The sequence below is a fragment of the Staurois parvus genome, unplaced genomic scaffold (genome assembly GCF_062004578.1).
Source record: "Staurois parvus isolate SC_StPar_1 unplaced genomic scaffold, SC_StPar_1.0 ptg000549l, whole genome shotgun sequence".
Lineage (NCBI taxonomy): Eukaryota > Metazoa > Chordata > Amphibia > Anura > Ranidae > Staurois > Staurois parvus.
Window position 1 is genome coordinate 1,328,330 of NW_028318345.1, and position 18,150 is coordinate 1,346,479.

General features: G+C 40.6%; 1 protein-coding gene across 1 annotated transcript in view; it reads right to left on the reverse strand.

Moving 5' to 3' along the window:
* PTAR1 (protein prenyltransferase alpha subunit repeat containing 1) overlaps positions 1–17,751 on the reverse strand; it is a 61,844-nt gene extending 44,093 nt beyond the window's left edge. Inside the window, exons 1-2 of the mRNA XM_089691057.1 lie at positions 17,599–17,751; positions 10,081–10,250 (exon numbers count right to left, since the gene is read on the reverse strand). Of these exons, the coding sequence (XP_089547183.1) occupies positions 10,081–10,250; positions 17,599–17,684 (256 nt within the window). The 5' untranslated portion in view covers positions 17,685–17,751. The remainder of the gene's footprint in view (positions 1–10,080; positions 10,251–17,598) is intronic.
* Positions 17,752–18,150: the final 399 nt, after the last annotated feature.

Here is an 18,150-nt window from a genome sequence, read left to right on the forward strand (position 1 = left end):
ATTTGCACCTGAACTGACTCAACTTACGATTATTATTATACAGTATTTATATAGCGCTAAAAGGTTTGCTCAGCGCTGTACATTATAGTGGGGGACAGAACATGACACAATACAGTAACAAAACAATACACGAGGGGTTCGAGGGCCCTGCTCTTTCGAGCTGACAATCTAGGAGAGATATACTCTAAGACACAGCGCTAGAAGTGGGAATTCATAGCCCAGGATAAAGTCCCAATTTTGGGATGATGCATTCCTCTCCAAAAGGAACCAATTTTCTTCCTGAACCAGAAAACAAAAGCTCTACATTCTGGTTCGCACTTTCCGCAAACAGGTTTATGGTTGGCATGATCTACCTGTCTGAAATCTGAAAGAAAAAAAAAAAAAAAGAAAAGTGGATTAACTTGCCAATTGCCACGTCAAATCATTCCTTGGCTGAGAAAATGTAAAATATTTAGAATGGGATGTAATTTCCGGTTGTGCGGTTCATGGTGGTTTCGGACGTTACTTCCAGTTCCGAGTCGCACGGCGATCCCGGTAATCAGTGTTACCCAGTGAAGCGTGGCTTGTCGTCCGGTTTTGCCTGATGCCAGCCCTCTACACTGCTGCTGATGTACCACTTTGGAGTTGTCCTGATCCTAATGCTGAGTGCAATACTTATGGTTTAATAAAATTGTTTTTAATATTTTCACTTAGTGTAGGATACAAGGGTACCTCTTGTGTCCTTTATTCTAAAATATTTATGCATTCTCTGATATGTACCACTGTAAATTGAGAGTATATTCCTCTATTCCCAGGATCAGAGATCTTAAGCTTTCGGAAAAAGTAGAAGACACACCCCTGATGATTCAGAGGGCAAATCCCCGATGTTCAGCACTCTCACAGTTCATTGAGAAATTCAAGCCGTCTGCAGCAGTGGCAGACAGGACTTTTAGTTTTTTCATTCACAGATTGCCGTGAATAAATGATGCAACTGTGTATCATCCATTCATGAGGGAAGGATCGAGGGGAGAGGAAGACATGCAGCATGTTACACCCTAAATATGGGTGTTTTTTTTGTGCGGTTTATAAAACAGCCAACAGTTTCACTATCTATAGACTATGGGCAGAGGGGAAAAAAAAAAAAAAAAAAAAAGTTATTCACTACATATTTGTAATCACCAAATAAAATACATTTGACAGATAGCTAGTAAAGGCTTATTGTCTGCTCCTAGAATGTGGCCTGATAAATACCTCTGCATTTGTCTAAACACCAAAGCTTAAACTGAGAAACTTTAATTTTCCCAAGCTGGTCTTAATTTGTCACACATCACCAACAGATGCTGTAATGTTCTGTGCACCATTTTACATTCAGGGCATCTATAAACTCATCAAAGTTTAATGAAGTGCTCCTAGCTTGTTAAGGCTGTGCTACATTTTAGGAAAAACAAAAATGTATGTCGCATATAAAATGAATCAAAAAACAAAAAAAAAACAAAAAAAAACAAAAAAAAAAAAAAACCACAAAATACTAACATCCTAATATTAAAACAAAAATCCCAAAAGCATTTAAGGTAAAAGAGGATTATGAGTCGTGAGATGCAGTTTGCCATCTTAAAGTGAAATTCCAGTTTGTTAAGAAATCATTCCTTGCAGGTGAACCATATACAGTACATTGCAAGGATTTTTAGCAGACAATAATTCAGATAGGTTTTGCTATTGCTGTTATAGCCCCCAGGCAGAGTTAAGAGGGAGGATCTGCCATCATTAAAACCACCTGATCAGAGGTGTCATAAGAAAGGCAGCAGTAACAGCAACCCTATAGGGCCTGTACACACCATTGTATTAATGGTTTGTATGGCACCCTGACTAAACCACGTTGCAGAGCACTAACGCAAAGGTGTAGTGCAATACAAAAAAAAAAAATTTTCAGGAGGAAAATATTTTAGGTTTTTTGCATTAGACAGTACAAATGAATGAGTGGCTTTAATGCAACTCACTCACAAGTGCGTGTGTTAAACGTAGTGGAATTGACTAGTGTATATAGGCCCTTAGTCTACAAGGATCTCTGAAGTGATATTAAATCTTGCAAAGGAGGTCTGTACAATGACTACGCTCTGCAGACTTCTTGGAAAAGCATTGGCCCAATCAAAAGAACTGGGAGTGCTCTCTGCAAACACTGTGCAAATTGCTCCCAGTTGCCAGGAAGCAACATATACATGTTTCTGTTGTTTTTAACATTTCGTTTAGTTGCAAATAGATCAAATATTATGAATTAAAAAGTCATTTTCATAGCATGTAATGTTAGTTTAAGTGAAGTATCTTTTTCAAGTAGTTTTTTTTTTTTTTTTTTTTTTTTTTTTTTAAATAATTAAAAAAAAAAAAAAACCACATCACAACAGTAAAGTTGCCAAGAAGCATAAACTCCTCTGTTATTCTTAGCACAGGATGTAGCACAAGAATAGCTTTGTAAATACTTAAAGAATAAGTTCACCTTTCATAACCTGTTATGTAAAAAAAAGAAAAAAAACACACTGCCCATGTCCCTCAATTACAGTCCTCTGTGAATGAGAAACTACAAATCCCGTCAGCCTTATGCAGGCCATAGATGGGTCGAAAATCGGCCGATTTTTCGGCCGAAAATAAAATCGGCCGATTTTCGGATCGTTAGTGGGCTATTTGTTCGGCCGTTTTTCGTTATTTTGGCCGTGTTTTTTTTGGTAAAGTTGGAAAAAAATCGTCCGATTTTTTACGAGGAGGAGGAAGAGGAGGAGGAGGAGGAGGAGGAGCCGGCAAAAAGTGTCCCTGCAAAGAGCTCTGCTATTTCTGACAGTTCTCTGACAGTTCCTTGACATTTACAGCGGTTGCAACATTGTATCTATTTGTTTCCGAATAAAAACATCTGTATCCTAAATGGAAACAAATAGATACAATGTTGCAACCTCTGTAAATGTCAAGGAACTGTCAGAGAACTGTCAGAGAACTGTCAGAAATAGCAGAGCTCTCTGCAGGGACACTTTTTGCCGGCTGGCTGTAGACGGGATGAAAATCGGCCAATTTTTTTTACCATTGGTGGTAACGTCGGCCACTTGAACGACCGATTGTTCGTTTTTTTAAAAGAAAAATCGGCCGATTTTTGACCCATCTATGGCCTGCATTAGTGGCTGGTAGTTCATAGATTCTTCCTGTGAGTATACCTGGCAATCAGATATACTCACAGGTCTGTAGCAAACCTGCATAGGATCACTGATGCAATGGTTTACAGGCTCCTGCATCAAAAAAATAACAAATGCACCTTTTTTGCCTGCAAAAAATGTTCATTTATTATTTTTAGCATAGGGTAAACTTATCGTTTAATCATTTTGCGTTTTCTAGCAAGAATGGTGTCCTATTCATACAACTACAAAATCTTTATTTTTTCTTTTTACAGATATAAAGGTGTTAGCACGCTACAGAAGAAATTGGGGTGTTAAATAAAATGGTTTACCATACAGCACTTGGGAAAGAAAGCAACATTTGAGCTCTTAGCCCTTTAAATCAAAAAACTGTGCCCGATTTGGGAAGGGCTGAAATGTAGTCACTCCACTGGTCTGGGTCCACACAAAGGAGTCTTTGAACTGAGAAAATACGTAGAACCAGCCAAGTCTATCTTGAGCTGTTCTGTTGAAGAGCTGAACAAATACACCTTTTGTTCTCATGTTAAGTCCACTTTACATTAGGTTTTCATGTTCAACAATGCTATAGGTAAGATATAAACATTGTTTTTGTGGCACTGAAATATTGTGGGCAAAATGCTGAACAGGTTTCTGGCACCAGAGTCCCAATAAAGCCAATAAATGTCCGTCTGATATATTCCTTGTGTGCAGTAGCCTAGGACTAAACTGTAGAAGGCAGGAAAACACTGCATATTCTTCCCACAATGCATACAGTTTACACGTAATATATATTATTTATAATGCATTACAGCAGTGGTCTCCAAACTGCAGCCCTTTGCTTGCCTTTATCCGGCCCTTGAGGCATTATTCCTGCCACTGACACCAAAGATTGGGTATAATTCCGTCCATTGAAAACAAAAATGGGGCACATTTTCTTTCCACTGACACTATTTCTCCCCCTAATACCAAAGGTCAGGCATTGTTTGCTCCCACTGGGCACAGTCCAGCCCACCTAAAGTTGATGGACAGTAAACTGGCCCTTTCTTTAGAATGTTTGGAGACAGCTTAATTACAGGATACTTTTTACTATGTTGCATAGAAAATGATTAACCAATAGCTGCCCAGCCAATAGCCGTTTGGCGGCTGGCAAAATGCTGTAGATTTCCGGGTGGACGCCATATGGCGTCCTCCCAGGCATGCGCAGTTTTCGCGCTTGCAGAGCCGCGATCGGTCACTGGCTGTGTACCTCGGACATGGCCGATGACAGATCTGAGTACCGGCCCCCGTTGCCGGTACCATGTAATCTGCTGTGACCCATCACAGCAGGTCACATGACAGTTGTATACAATGGATGGCTTCATTCATGCCATCCATTGTATACTAGTGTCTAGCTGTGAATAGTCACAGCGATCACATGCAGATGTCAAGTGATTAGCTGTGGCCAAATCACAGCTAAGCACAAAAAAAAAACAAAACAAGAAAAAAAACCCTGAATGAATCGATGTCATTCAGGTAAATGCTTGCTTATAGTAAAAGTAATTCTTTGCTATAAGCAAATTGTGTTAAAAAAAAAAAAAAAAAAAAAATACTGATCACTTCCCCAAAGTAGTACAATGTTACTATGGTAACATTGTACTACTTTGGACATAGTGAAATATGAAAATAAAAATCTTAAAGAAAAAAAAAAAAAAAAAAAAAAATTATATATATATATATATATATATATATATATATATATATATATATATATATATATATATTTTTTTATTTTTTTTTCCCCATACTGTCACCAGTCAGTGTCCCTGATCACCACCATGCCAGTTGATGATGAACGATGACGCTGTACTGCCCTGGTGAGAGTATGTAAAAAAAAAAAATAAAAAAAATTGTGAAAATAATTTAATTTTTTTCATTTTCCGAAAAATTATGACAAAAAAAATACCACTTCAAAAAACTCGCCATGCCTCTTATGAAGTACGTCGGACTGTCTACTTTGCAAAAAGGGGTCATTTGGGGGATATCTGTACTGTTCTGACATTCTTGGACCTCAAGAAATTAGATTGGCCGTCAGTACTTCAGGATTGATCAATATTCAGATCTATACCATAGTTTGTGAACTCTATAACTTTCCTACAAACTAAAAAATACATCCTAATTTGGGTTATTTTCAAAGACATGTAGCAGAATACATCTTGGCCTAAATTTATGAAGAACAATTATTTATTTGCAAACTTTCATAACAGAAACAAAGGAAAACTTTTTTTTTTTTTCAAAATTTTTTGGTCTTTTTTTCTTTTTTTGTTAATTTAGCAAAAAAATAAAAACCCCAGTGGTGATTAAATACCACCAAAAGAAAGCTCTAGTTGTGTGAAGAAAATGATAAAATTTTAGTTTGGGTACAATGTTGTATGACCGCGCAATTATCAAAGTGTGAGAGCGCTGAAACCTGAAAAATGGCCTGGGCAGGAAGGGGGTAATAGTGCCCGGTATGGAAATAATTAACAAATTTGTATGTTTATAAATACAAAAATGAGGATATGGTCCGGAGAGCCCACCTAACTATTACAGAGAATGAGGTGCCACCAAAACGAACAGGAGGGTGTTGCCAAAAAACATGTAATGTAAACCAAAAGAACTGCTGCGCACTTGTCTGCATAGAATTGTTGCCTATAGCAGCCCATCCAACCATTCATCTTAGACCTCTGGGTCACAGCGCATCCATCCAGTTATAGCGATTCCACATGAACGTCACACAGTGATTATCTAAAATATTCTGGACTGTCCTCACATTTATACTGGGACTTTAGATGCTTTATGCCTACAAGTCTACAGTGGGCTATCAGTCATATGGTGCCTGTGCTTAGGGAGTCCACCTGAGACCTGTGCCATATATATACTTTTGTATATTGATCTTTTAGGAGATTGCTTGAATTGGTCTTGGTTCACTGGGCTGGATCTGTGCGGTGCTACTAGGGGAGATATACCAGCAGTTCTTGGGGGGGAAATACTCAAATGTGGGTGGGTTCCGCAGCTCCTCAGTGGTGGGGGGCTGGTGGGTGGCATTTTCTGGGGGGTTCTTTGGTGGGGCAGATTGTGTTTCCTGGGGGAAATCGGGGTCTGGGTCACTTACCTGTGATGCTTATAAAAAAAAGTTTATTAAATTACTGAAATATTTTATGAGTAGTAGTCATATAGGTGTATACGCTTACTTTCTTCTATTGGTTGGCATTGTTTGACTATAAGCCTACTACTGTAGACTGACCCTTGCAGTGAGAGACAGTCATGGGATTTAAGTCTGCAGTCCCACCCATTAAACAAACTTTGAAAATCAGTGAATGATCGAAAATGTTTAGGGCTCATTCATACCAAAAACTGTACGTAACTGTGCATGTTTCCTTGCACTTAAGCATGCATTTGGTGAGTATTTTACATGCAGTTGATGCACGCTTTTCTAACTGCATTTGATCTGGGAGATCACTTCCTTCTTTTTTCTTACCTTGGGCTTTTATGTGCACAGTGATGCGTTGCAGTGAATTTGCATACTTTTTTGCGCATTTGCAATGCAAAAAAAAAAAAAACACAGCATGCTGTACTTTTCTGCACTGCAATGGTGTGAACTATGCCCATAGGACAGCCTGGATTTTGGAATGTCTATGCAGTTGGAGTGCAGTCCAAAATGCATCTAACTGCATCCCACTGCGTTAGAAGTGAAAGGGCCCTTATTAAAGGTAAATGATTTTTTTTTTACTTAGATCTGCAATTAAGGCAAATATAGAATACACAACTCAATGCAGCTCAGTATTAATTATTTTTCTAAATGAGACTGGAGTGCAGACCTAAATTTCACTTGAGAGCTGTACAAAAAGGCACACAGACTGGAAAAGAGGGGCAGGTTTGAGAGTAAATAAGTTGTATTGCATACAATTGTGCCAACAATAAAAATGCTGATAGGATGACAGAGCAGATGTAAATCTCAGGACTGGATGCATTGCAAGAAATCCTTTGGCAGGTAAAACAGCTACTTTATATATTTGTTTACTATAGGTACTTATATAGCACCATTAATTTCCGCAGCGCTTTACATATATAGTGTACAGTCGGATCAGTCCCTAACCCTCAAGAGGCGTACAATCTAAGGTCCCTAACTAATGGCGGCCATAGACGGGTCGAAAATCAGCCGATTTTCACACTGTTAGTGGGTTAATTGGTCCGCCGTTTTTCGGGGTTTTTGCATTTTTTTTTTTTTAATCGGCCATGTTGGGAAACTTGTGGAAGAAAGAAAGAAAGAGAGAGAGAAAGAGACACAGAGAAAGAAAGTCTGCTATTATATTTTATATGAAAAAGTCTTGCGGTTGCAACAAATGTATCCATTTGTATCCAAATAAAAACAATGTATTTATATTGCTGTCACATTGTATGGTGTGCTCCCCTGTCTCTGTCAAATTGGTTTCTTATCCCATTCTTTCGTGAGCAATGGTGGCAGCATCGGCACTGACCGATTTTTCGTTTATCGGCCGACAATTCGGCCTGTCTATGGCCTGCATTACATTCATACATACACATACTGGGGCAAATTAAGACAGGATTCAATTAACCTACCAGCATGTCTTTGGAGTGTGGGAGGAAACCGGAGTACCCGGAGGACACCCACACAGGGAGAACATGCAAACTCCAGGCAGGTGGTGCTGTGGTTCTGCATGTACAAGTGTTTGCTTGATATGATTGTAAAGGTTCGATTTTTTTTTACATTTTAACAAATGTCATACTTATCTACTCTGTGGAAGAGTTTTGCACAGAGCAGCCTCGATCCTCCTCTTCTCTGGTCCCCCATGGCACTCCAGGCCCCTCCCCTCTGTTGAGTGCCCCCAGAGCAAGCTGCTTGCTCTGGGGGCACTCGTGTGTGTGCTTGCTCATGAGCCATCTCTGTGTGTCCAAGACAAACACAGCGTGCTTGGGCCAGCCCCCTGCTCTCTCCTCACTGGCTGTGACTGACAGTCAATGAGGAGGCAGAGACCCAGGAGAGCTTCTGACATTGTGCACATTGCTGGATCGAGAGTAGGCTCAGGTGAGTATAGGTGAGAGGGGACCAAGGAGGGAGCTGCACATTGAAGGTTTTTTACCTTCCTGCATAGAAGAACCACTTTAAGTTTACACACACTTTCTGAAAAACACTAGAAAAATACCAATTTTACTTGTTGGCTGTGAATTCTACTAAATAAGTTGTTCAGTTAATAGTAGATTGTAGTTAAATGTGGTAAAGCTGACTTTTATTAGATCAAAACTAACTAGATCATAACTATCAGAAAAATAACACTGGATAAAAGAAAAAAAAAAAAAAGAAAAAAAAGAAAAAAAAAAGTACAATTTCTATATTCAGCATATATTTTAGCAAGTCTTTATTTTATTGTGAACTGAATAATTAGCATAATGCTGCATTTGTAGTATACAGCAGTAATTATCAGCTTTCACATATATTACTTTGATTAATGTTCCCCTGTAATGGCATACTTGGAAGCCTTTAGTAAACAAACTATTTTCCACTCTCCCGAAGGTCACAGACATAATAACACCATCAAAAGAAATCTAAATGTACACATGCTTCATTTTTCATACTGTAGCCTTTTGAGTAGGATGCATAAGAAAAGGAAGAAACCTTTTCACCAATCTTTAAGAGCCTTGAAAGCAAACACAGCTGTAAGGGATAACAAGCATCCTCAGCAAGCATGACGCACAAGGTCAGCATGATAGCCAAGAGATCTTTTGCATGACCTAAAAGATACCATTAAAAAATAAAGAAGGATCCTGGTTAACTTAAAGCTGAATTGTGGGGGGAAATGAAAAAACTATGTATGTAACACTGGCACAAAATTGTAAAAAAATGTTTCTTAAAATTTAGTTGTACATTTCCTGCAATTACTATAACCTACCACCAAGAAAAACCCAAAATAAAATTTCATACTCCTGGCAATCATAGCAATACCACATGTGTATGCTATTTGTCTGTACCTGTAGTAGGGTCCAAACAATAGTGTGCATTTTACTTTTTATATCCTACAAAGGCATATTGACACTAATAAACAAAATCGATATTTATTTAAAAACAGCTTTTTTTCCCCCATCTTTTTACTCCAACCAAAAATACACTACCCTGACCCTAAATCTAACCCTGCCACTAACCTACTAAAGATCAAACCCCGATTTTTTTTTTTTTTTTTCGTTTTGCATTCATTTATTTTACACATTTGTCTTTGTTTACATTTTTCTCCTCTAGCAGGAGAATATGATACAATGCATCTTTCTCTCCATTCAAGAAGAGAAAAAAAATACACATGGTGGGGCTGCACAGTGACTGATCATTGTGATAGCCAAACAGAGGCTTCCTGGATCCCAGGCACTGGTGCGGGACCTCTCGGTAAGAGCCGAATACGTGTGCTGGGAGCACACTCCCATCATAAAGCACACACATATAGCGTGTGTGTGTGTGTGTAGGTTCTTGAAAAAGACATTCTTCAGCAAGGCCGCATATATGTGTACACACAGCAGTAATAGGTTAAGGACTTTAGTTTATTTATGGAGAATGCAGAAGATACTGAAACTTGATGGATAGGCGCAGAGTTAGAAGTTATAAAATGGAGATCGCCAGTAGCACATCAATTTCAGAATACATCTTCATTCAGAGACAGCTCTCAACTTACACACTTTGATAAATATGAGCTATCAAATGTTTTCAGGGAAGCACAAATGAAGTTTGTTCCACGTCAGCAAAAACTGTAAGCACAAAGGCTACCTAGCTCCTGCAATTATTCCATTATGGAAGTGCAACATGAAATTAGTCAAGATCTATTAACAGATTAGCATTAGCAGGTTTGTGTCAGTTGGTAATGCAAACATACATAGGAAACAGAACGCTGAAGTCTTAGGAAACCGTAAATGTCAGAATTACACTTACCATCTCTATTAAGCCATAGCTTCTTCTGGCGATAAAGCAAAAGCTTGTTATGTACATAGGGTAGCAGGAACTTGATACACCAGCTTTCCACTCCCAACTTGTTCTCCACCAATACTATAGGGCTACGATTATACTTTGCTTCAGGACATGGAATTAACCCAATTTCATCTCTACAAAAATAAAAACAATTCAGGTCAACACAAAGAGAATATTACCAGCATGATTTTCTGTGTTAATGGGCAGAAACCAACAGTCCAGTTACACCATGACTACTGTAATGATGGTAGATATGCCTGCTCTTGGAGTAAGCAGGGGGATTGGCAGTGATGTTGCTTGTGGGATTGATAACATCACTGCCAATCCCCCTGCTTACTCCAAAAGCAGGCATAGAATTGTAAATATGGCTGCCTGGGTGGGTGATAACTATATAAATAATATCCAAATTGAGTTCTGTCTGCTAACACTGTGGAACTGTTTTTTGGATTTCAGGAAGATTTGTATACGCCTGTTTTAGGATAAAAGTACATAGCATCAACACCCCATGTTATAAACTGGATCACAAGATATTAATTTGTACTCACATATGTGCATTTAAAAGGTTGTCAAGTATATTAAATTTATTTATTTATTACAGGTACTTATATAGCGCCGTCAATTTACGCAGCGCTTTACATATATATATATTGTACATTCACATCAGTCCCTAACCCTCAAGGGGCGTACAATCTAAGGTCCCTTAACTCGCATTCATATACAAGGTCCAATTTAGACAGGATCCAATTAACCTACCAGCATGTCTTTGGAGTGTGGGAGAAAACCAGAGTACCTGGAGGAAACCCACACAGGCACAGGGAGAACATGCAAACTCCAGGCAGGAGGTGCCGTGGCTGGGATTCGAACCAACGACCCTAGTACTGCCAGGCGGAAGTGCTAACCATTTAGCCACTGTGCTGCCTTCATAAATATATGAAGCTCACATATTACATACCTTTTATTATGTTTTAAGTCTTTTGTCAACAGGTTACTTCAAATAAGCAGTGAACACTAAATAAGAAAAGTGTCACATAAAACACATTTAAAAACTGGCTGACATTTACATGGAATCTTAATTACAGCACCTAACACTGACTACTAGTCTTTTTTTGAAATCTAGCCAGATTCTCAGATGTCCATTTCAGAGAAACAAGTAAACAACATGCTTGCAGTTTAGTGTAGCAGATTGTGCAATAATCTAATGCTGGTCCATCAGTTATACCCCTACCCCCATTTTATGTCCTAAGTCCATCCACAAGAACATGCAAAGCAACCAAGATTCCGCTGTGTATGGACACCTGCCAGACATGACCAGTAGTTAGGTCTTTAGGAACAATTCTAGGAAAGTATTCAATTATTCCATCTAACTGTATAAGGCAGGGATGTCGCAATCAAATGTTACAGTGGTCTACATTAATTGGAATCAATCTGCAAGGGGCTCTATTATGTCTACTGATGCCAAGCCTAATTTCTGAGAAAGATTACCTGTATAGTGAGAATTGCAACTTGCCGCACTTTATCACAGAGAAAGGGCTAATAAAACATTTTCTGATGAAATGTAAAGAAATGTTATCTTTATCAACTGGAAATTAGCTTGGACATGATTTCGTTTAAATTCTTAGACTCCAAATGCCAGTAAACACACCTAGTTCAAGGGCTAGTGTATCAAGGGCTAGTGTATCAAGGGCTAGTGTATCAAGGGCTAGTGTATCAAGGGCTAGTGTATCAAGGGCTAGTGTATCAAGGGCTAGTGTATACGGCCATTAAAGGTGTGCCCACATTGCATTAGCATTGATTTGTGTAGGGGAATAATACAGCACAAAATGATCATTTTAAACTGGAAGTAGAATCTGTGCTGCTGGTTGGGCTCTAGTTATACTGTGCAAGTCTGCAAAGCATATTTACACAATATCAACTTAAAGCAGAACTTCACCCAAAAGGGGAAGTTCTGCTTGTTTACATTCCCCCCTCCACTGCCACATGTGGCACTTTTTTTGGGGGTGGGTACCTGGTTTTCACAGGTACCCGCTCTCACTTCTGGTCAGATGTGCCCCAACGATCTGAGACAGAAGTTCGTCCCCCTCTTTCCTCCGCAGCCTTCTGGGACACATCACAGATTGCAGAAGACTGCAGAACCATTAAAGCCTGAGTTCACCTATGTGCGGTATATCGCATGTGATTCGCACAGGAACCGCACCGCATTCCTGTGCAAATCACATCAAATGTGATTTGTGTGTAGTGTAATTGGAGCCACACATTTTGTATGGCTCTATGTGCACTGAGCCCGTACTAGATTCAGATCACATAGGTTTTCACACCAATGCGATCCAATTCTGCACATCGCACCGTGTTTTGCGGACCGCTTTTGGGGTGGTGTTATCTTAACATACAAACCTGCAGCGGTTCGCATTAACGGGGTGTGATTCTGATACGGTGTGGAATTCGCAGCGTTTTCAGTACAAATTCAGAATGAACCAGGGCTAAAAGTTAGCAGCTACAGTATTTGCAGTTTCTAACTTTAAATTTTTTGGGGGGAGAAGCCTGGAGCTCAGCTTTAAAGTGGAACTACACTGCATCTGAGCACTACAAATCAAAAACTATTTAACTAATTTTTTTGTATTCAAAACAAGCTCACCCAGCCATCTATGTATCCATGCTTTATTTTGCTGCAAAATCAGTTTGAAAAACATCCCCTAGCTTTACTGGCCATGGCCATCTGGAGTAAGGTCAGATTATTCATGAAATAATCACTTCCTGGAATCCCTCTGCCCTTAGTTCAGGCATACAAGCAATTCAACCCTGCAAGTGGTTAAGGTTCACAGGTACCACAGCATAAATCTGAACTCCAGGAATACTTACATGGATCCACAGAAAAAAAAAAAAATACAAGACATCTCTGAATGGAGGCAGTACTGAGCACCGAATCCAGAAGACTGCAGCAATCACTGTCATAACACCAACTACTACAGTGATTTGCAGCTTCCCCAAGAGCCCATTAGGTATAAAATACGCATATATACATTGTCCTAAGCTGGAATAATGTAACTGTGCTTTAACGATCATACCTAGAGTTCAGCCTAAAGGTACACCCAGAGATGCTGGAAGTCAGATGGCTATAGATTCAGCAGCAACAGCTTTGTTTACATGCTGACAGGTTTTTTTTTGTGGTCATCTGGTGGGGTTGAGCAGTCCCCACCGTATCTCCTGACTGTAGGTACACCACCACCACCTGTTTAAAGAGGGGAATGTCTCTAGACAAACTGTACATTATAAGACAAACACACACACACACACACACACACACACACGAGACACTATGGGCAGAACAGTTACATGGCTCATTTTTAATGTTTACTTGGCATTGGGTTTAGAAATGACAAGGTGTTTCAAACCATTTGTCTGATGTTGCGGAATTCGCATTCTAAAACAATGCTGTGTGGGAATTCGTTCAATCAGCTTTGAACAATAATTATGTCAAATAAAAATAGCAGGGACGTGGGACAGATAGGAAACTTTGTGATAATTTTCACTTGCAGGTGTAATTTGTGCCATAACCCTTAACATAATCCAGGTTCTCTACAACAGGTTCTCTACAACAGCATTTCCCAACCTTTTCTTCAGCCACGACACCCTTTAAAGCCTAAGTTTTCCTAAATCAAAAAAAGAACGGATAAGGTCACCTTTTTAAAAAAATAATAAATGCACATCTTTTTGCAGATAAAAAAATATGCATTTAATATTAGAATACCAGAATCAACAGATTGCGAATGCAATCTCATGCTTCTGCAGACTGTTAGTGTAGCTGTCTGCTTGTGCCTCATACGGACAAGCAGTTACTGAATGACCAGAAGAACAATGAACTACCTAGAGTGCTCATCAGCTCCCTAGTATTTCATTGAGAACTATGAGCTGTCAGCCGCAATGGCTGCTGATAGTTGTAGTTCTCCCAATCACAGAACTCTGTGAATGAATGATGAGACCAGGTGGACGGAGCCCCGCATGATCACTTTTTGTTTTTAAATTTTAACAGCAGGTGCAGGGAAAGGATCCCTGACCTGCTGTCACAACTGCAGGATAGGGGAGGGGTGCGGGGGCTGCTCATGTCGTAATATGTTAGAATCTAAATATGTAACATGTTTTGAAACGTGAACTTTTATTTATCAGCACAAGGGATATTCCTTACCTTCAGTAAGATGTGTGTCTCTATATTCATATGCTAGGAGCAGAGTCACCTGAAAACTCCAGTAACAATGTAGCTTTTTCTTCTGCTTCAGAATAATCAACACAGATGTTTAACTGCTTCCCCTCCACCCTATAGCAGAAATACTGCTACAGGGTGGCAGGGACTCGCAAAATCACATATATATACGTGATTTTGCAGCTCCAGGTAAGGGGCGTGCACCCCACCTGCTCCGCAATTCGCGGCCTTGACTGTCAATCACTGGGTCCCAGCCAGTGATTACTCGCTGGCACCTGGTGATCGCCAAGTACCTCCGACAGGGGAGAGAATTGTATGTAAACAATACAGATCTCTCCAGTCAGCTCCTGCACAGCAGAGCCATACAAAGCAGTGTGCTTACAGTGAAACACAGACACAGCCCACGTAGTAAAACAGCACACAGTCCTTTGATCACCCCAGATGCTAGCCCCTTCCTGCCAAGTGCTATTAGTACAGTCAGTGCTTTTAATTAGCATGGATCACTGTATTGGTGTCATTGGGGATGTCAGTGACACCAAGTCAGTTCCCCCCAGTTTCAGAATGCCCGCTGCAGTCCCGCTATGAGTCGCTGATTGCTGCCATTACTAGTAAAAAAAAAAAAGAAAAAGAAAAGAAAAATCCCACCATTTGTAAACACTATAACTTTCACGTAAACCAATTCATTTACACATATTGGGATTTTTTTTTTTTAGCAAAGACATGGAGCAGAATACATTTTGGCCTAAATTTAAGACAAAATTAGATTTTTTAATTTATGTACTGAACATGTTTAATAGCAAAAAGTCCAAAATACTGGGTTTATTTTTTCAAAATTGTCAGAATTTTTTTGTTTATAGCACAAAAAAATAAATAAATAAATAAAAAAACCGCAGAGGCAATCAAATACCACCGAAAGAAAGCTCTATTTGTGGGTGAAAAAAAAAAAACTACGTAATGTTCATTTGGGTGTAGCGTTGCATGACCGTGCAATTGTCAGTTCAAGTACCGCAGAGCCATATCACAAAAAGTGGCCTGGTCAGGAAGGGGGATAAATGATTAAAGAAGTTTGGGGTTAAAAAAAAAAAAAAAAAAAAAATCTATACATACTCACCCCCCGCTGGCTCTAAGCCTGAGAACTGAGTGATCACATGATCGCTGAGTCTTTCCAGAACAGAGAGCAGGGACTGTCAGCCACAGCTCTCTGCTCTGCCTCTCCAGCACTCATTGGACCACTGGGCTAGAAAGGGGGTGCAACCAGCTGGCTCAAGCTTTTAGCAGCTCGCTAAGAGGCTGAGACAGCTGCAGATCAGACATCCAGGTGGATCCCGACAATATGGTCAGGATCTTTCCAGAGTCTGGACTGGCTCTAGGACATCAGCCAAAAGCAGGCCTTAGCCCACTGTCAGCTGATTTTGGATCACAGAAGTGCACTCCTGTGACCCAGAAGTGAAGTATGGCCAAACTTCTCTTTTAAGGTCTCATTCACTGCTGTTCATGCAACGATTACCATTTTCAGGCTCATAGACTTCAATGGCAGTGCATGCAAAATGCTCCTACATACATTTTTGTAGGGTTTAGCACATAACAAGCGCCCACCCCTACTATGACTTAATAGAAAAAAAAAAACAAAAGTGCAGAATGCATGGACACACACACACACATGAAAATGCTAATGCAAAGATGTGGGCATAGCTTTAGGTCTCAGTCCCACCAGCCTGCATTCTAAAATGTGTGTGTCCTGGTGCATGTTGTGTAAGGGCAGCAAGAAGTGTTTTGCTTGGTTCACTGGTTGTAAACACACTTCTCCTTGCACCCTCTGTCACAATTTCTTAAACAAAACACAGCCGTACGGGGCTCCACCCACTCATTTACAGAGTTCTATAAATGAGAGAACTACAGTCAGCCATTGAGGACGGCTTGTAGTTCTCAATGAACTACTAGGGTGCTGATGAGCGCTTTAGGTAGTCCATTGATCCACCTTGTCATTCAGTAACTGCCTGCCTGTATGAGGTATGGGTAGACAGCTACACTGACAGTCTTCAGGAGTCAAACACTACACCTGTGATCTGCCAATTGTGGGTTCAATTCTCTGCATGCTCCTAAAAAATAAAAAAATAATAATAAATGCACATTTTATTTACCTGTAAAAATATGTACATTTATTATTTTTTCAGCCTTGATGTGCTTCGTGTATTTCTTTCAGATCTGTGCAGTAATCCAGTGTGAAAATTCACCTCTTTGCAGGAGCGTTCCTGTAATAAAGACCAATCACTAATGCTCTCTCACTTTGTGTAGGGTGACTGGTCTTGTCTCCAACCCCTTCTATGAGTTTCTGAAGACAGCTTGTAAAGGGTGAAGCTTGCTGGTTGCACAGCTCTACTCAACACGATGATGTCACCTCTTCGTTTACAAGGTAACATCTGGGTACACCTTAGGTGCACACAACGAGGATTTATATCCTTTAAGGCCATTAAGGAATGTATTTGAATGAAAGTTTTTGTGGTGGGAGTTCAGCATTTAGGATAATTTTAGACATCCAGTTGAGGGTGGTAAAATGTAGTTGAGCTGTGTTTTAAACCCCCCCAACCCTGTAGTGACTAAAACAAATCCTAATGCCTTAACACAATTGTGCAACCTTGACATGTGGAGCACCAAGGGCTGGGCCTGCGGTCATTTTTGCATATGAGCACATCCTAACATGTATAGTGTGATTGACCCAAAATGTAAAAGATCTGTGTGCCAGCACCCTAAGCTGACAATAGTCTGATGTGTGGGATTTATTGTCACTTGCCTCTAAAGCACAAGCCACATTTGGGTCATGCTTCAGAGGACAGGTATATTTAGACACATCGGATTATGGTGCGAATGAGGCACCAAGAGTGACAACAGTCCGATGTGTGGGATTTATTTCCCTATGGACAATGTAAATGTTCTGTTTTCAGTGGAGGGATGAGAACCATCCATTCCCAGTCCACCATCAGCGATCACATCATGACCTAATTGTGGAGACCATGCTAGGACACTGCTTATGGCTGACACCCGGAGAGGGAGGACTGGGCACGTGAGGGCTATTCCTCCCAGGATCACTGACCCCACAACGTGCAGACCGGTGTCTTCACGGGGGACAGATCTTGCCACTACACCGGCTCCAGCACAGCCTCGTCCCCTTCCCTGATCACATCACCCCTGATGACAGCACGGAAAGTTTCCCAGCTGACAGCTGTGGTCAGGAGGCGCCGAGCCCACACCACCCAGTGACGTCACGCCGGCTCCTGGCAGCCACTCACATATTGGGGTTCCTGCGGAAAGCTCCAGTGATGTCCTTTACTACCCGCTGTACCAGCACCTCCACCTCCTCCTTCCACTCCGCCATCTCCGAGCCTGCAGGCGGAGACACATCAACTTCCGGGTCAGCCTTCCGCTCCGCCTGCGCTGCTGCTGCTTCTACTGCTGCTCGTTAACCCTTCCCGTGGTTTCCAGCGAGCCCTGTGTGTGTGTATGGCTGATGGGGAGGCTGGAATGTGGCCGGAGGCAGAAAGTGGGTCACATCTCAGCATGGCATGTATAGAATGTGTGGGAACCGGGCGGATATGAGTAGATTGTAGGAGCACTGAGGGATGGGGAAGGTTCTAGACTGAAACGTGGGGATGTGAGGGAAGGAAGCTGGGGCACAGGATTTCTCATAGACTGTGCAATGTGCCACTTTATTTGTTGCAGCGCCAACATAGTCCATAGAGTACAGCGAAGACTGACGGCAGAAAAGGACCCAGCAGTCACTTGAGTCCACCACTTTTTTTGTAAAAGCAGAATTCCGGTTAAAAGTTTGTGGAACTGTGCCC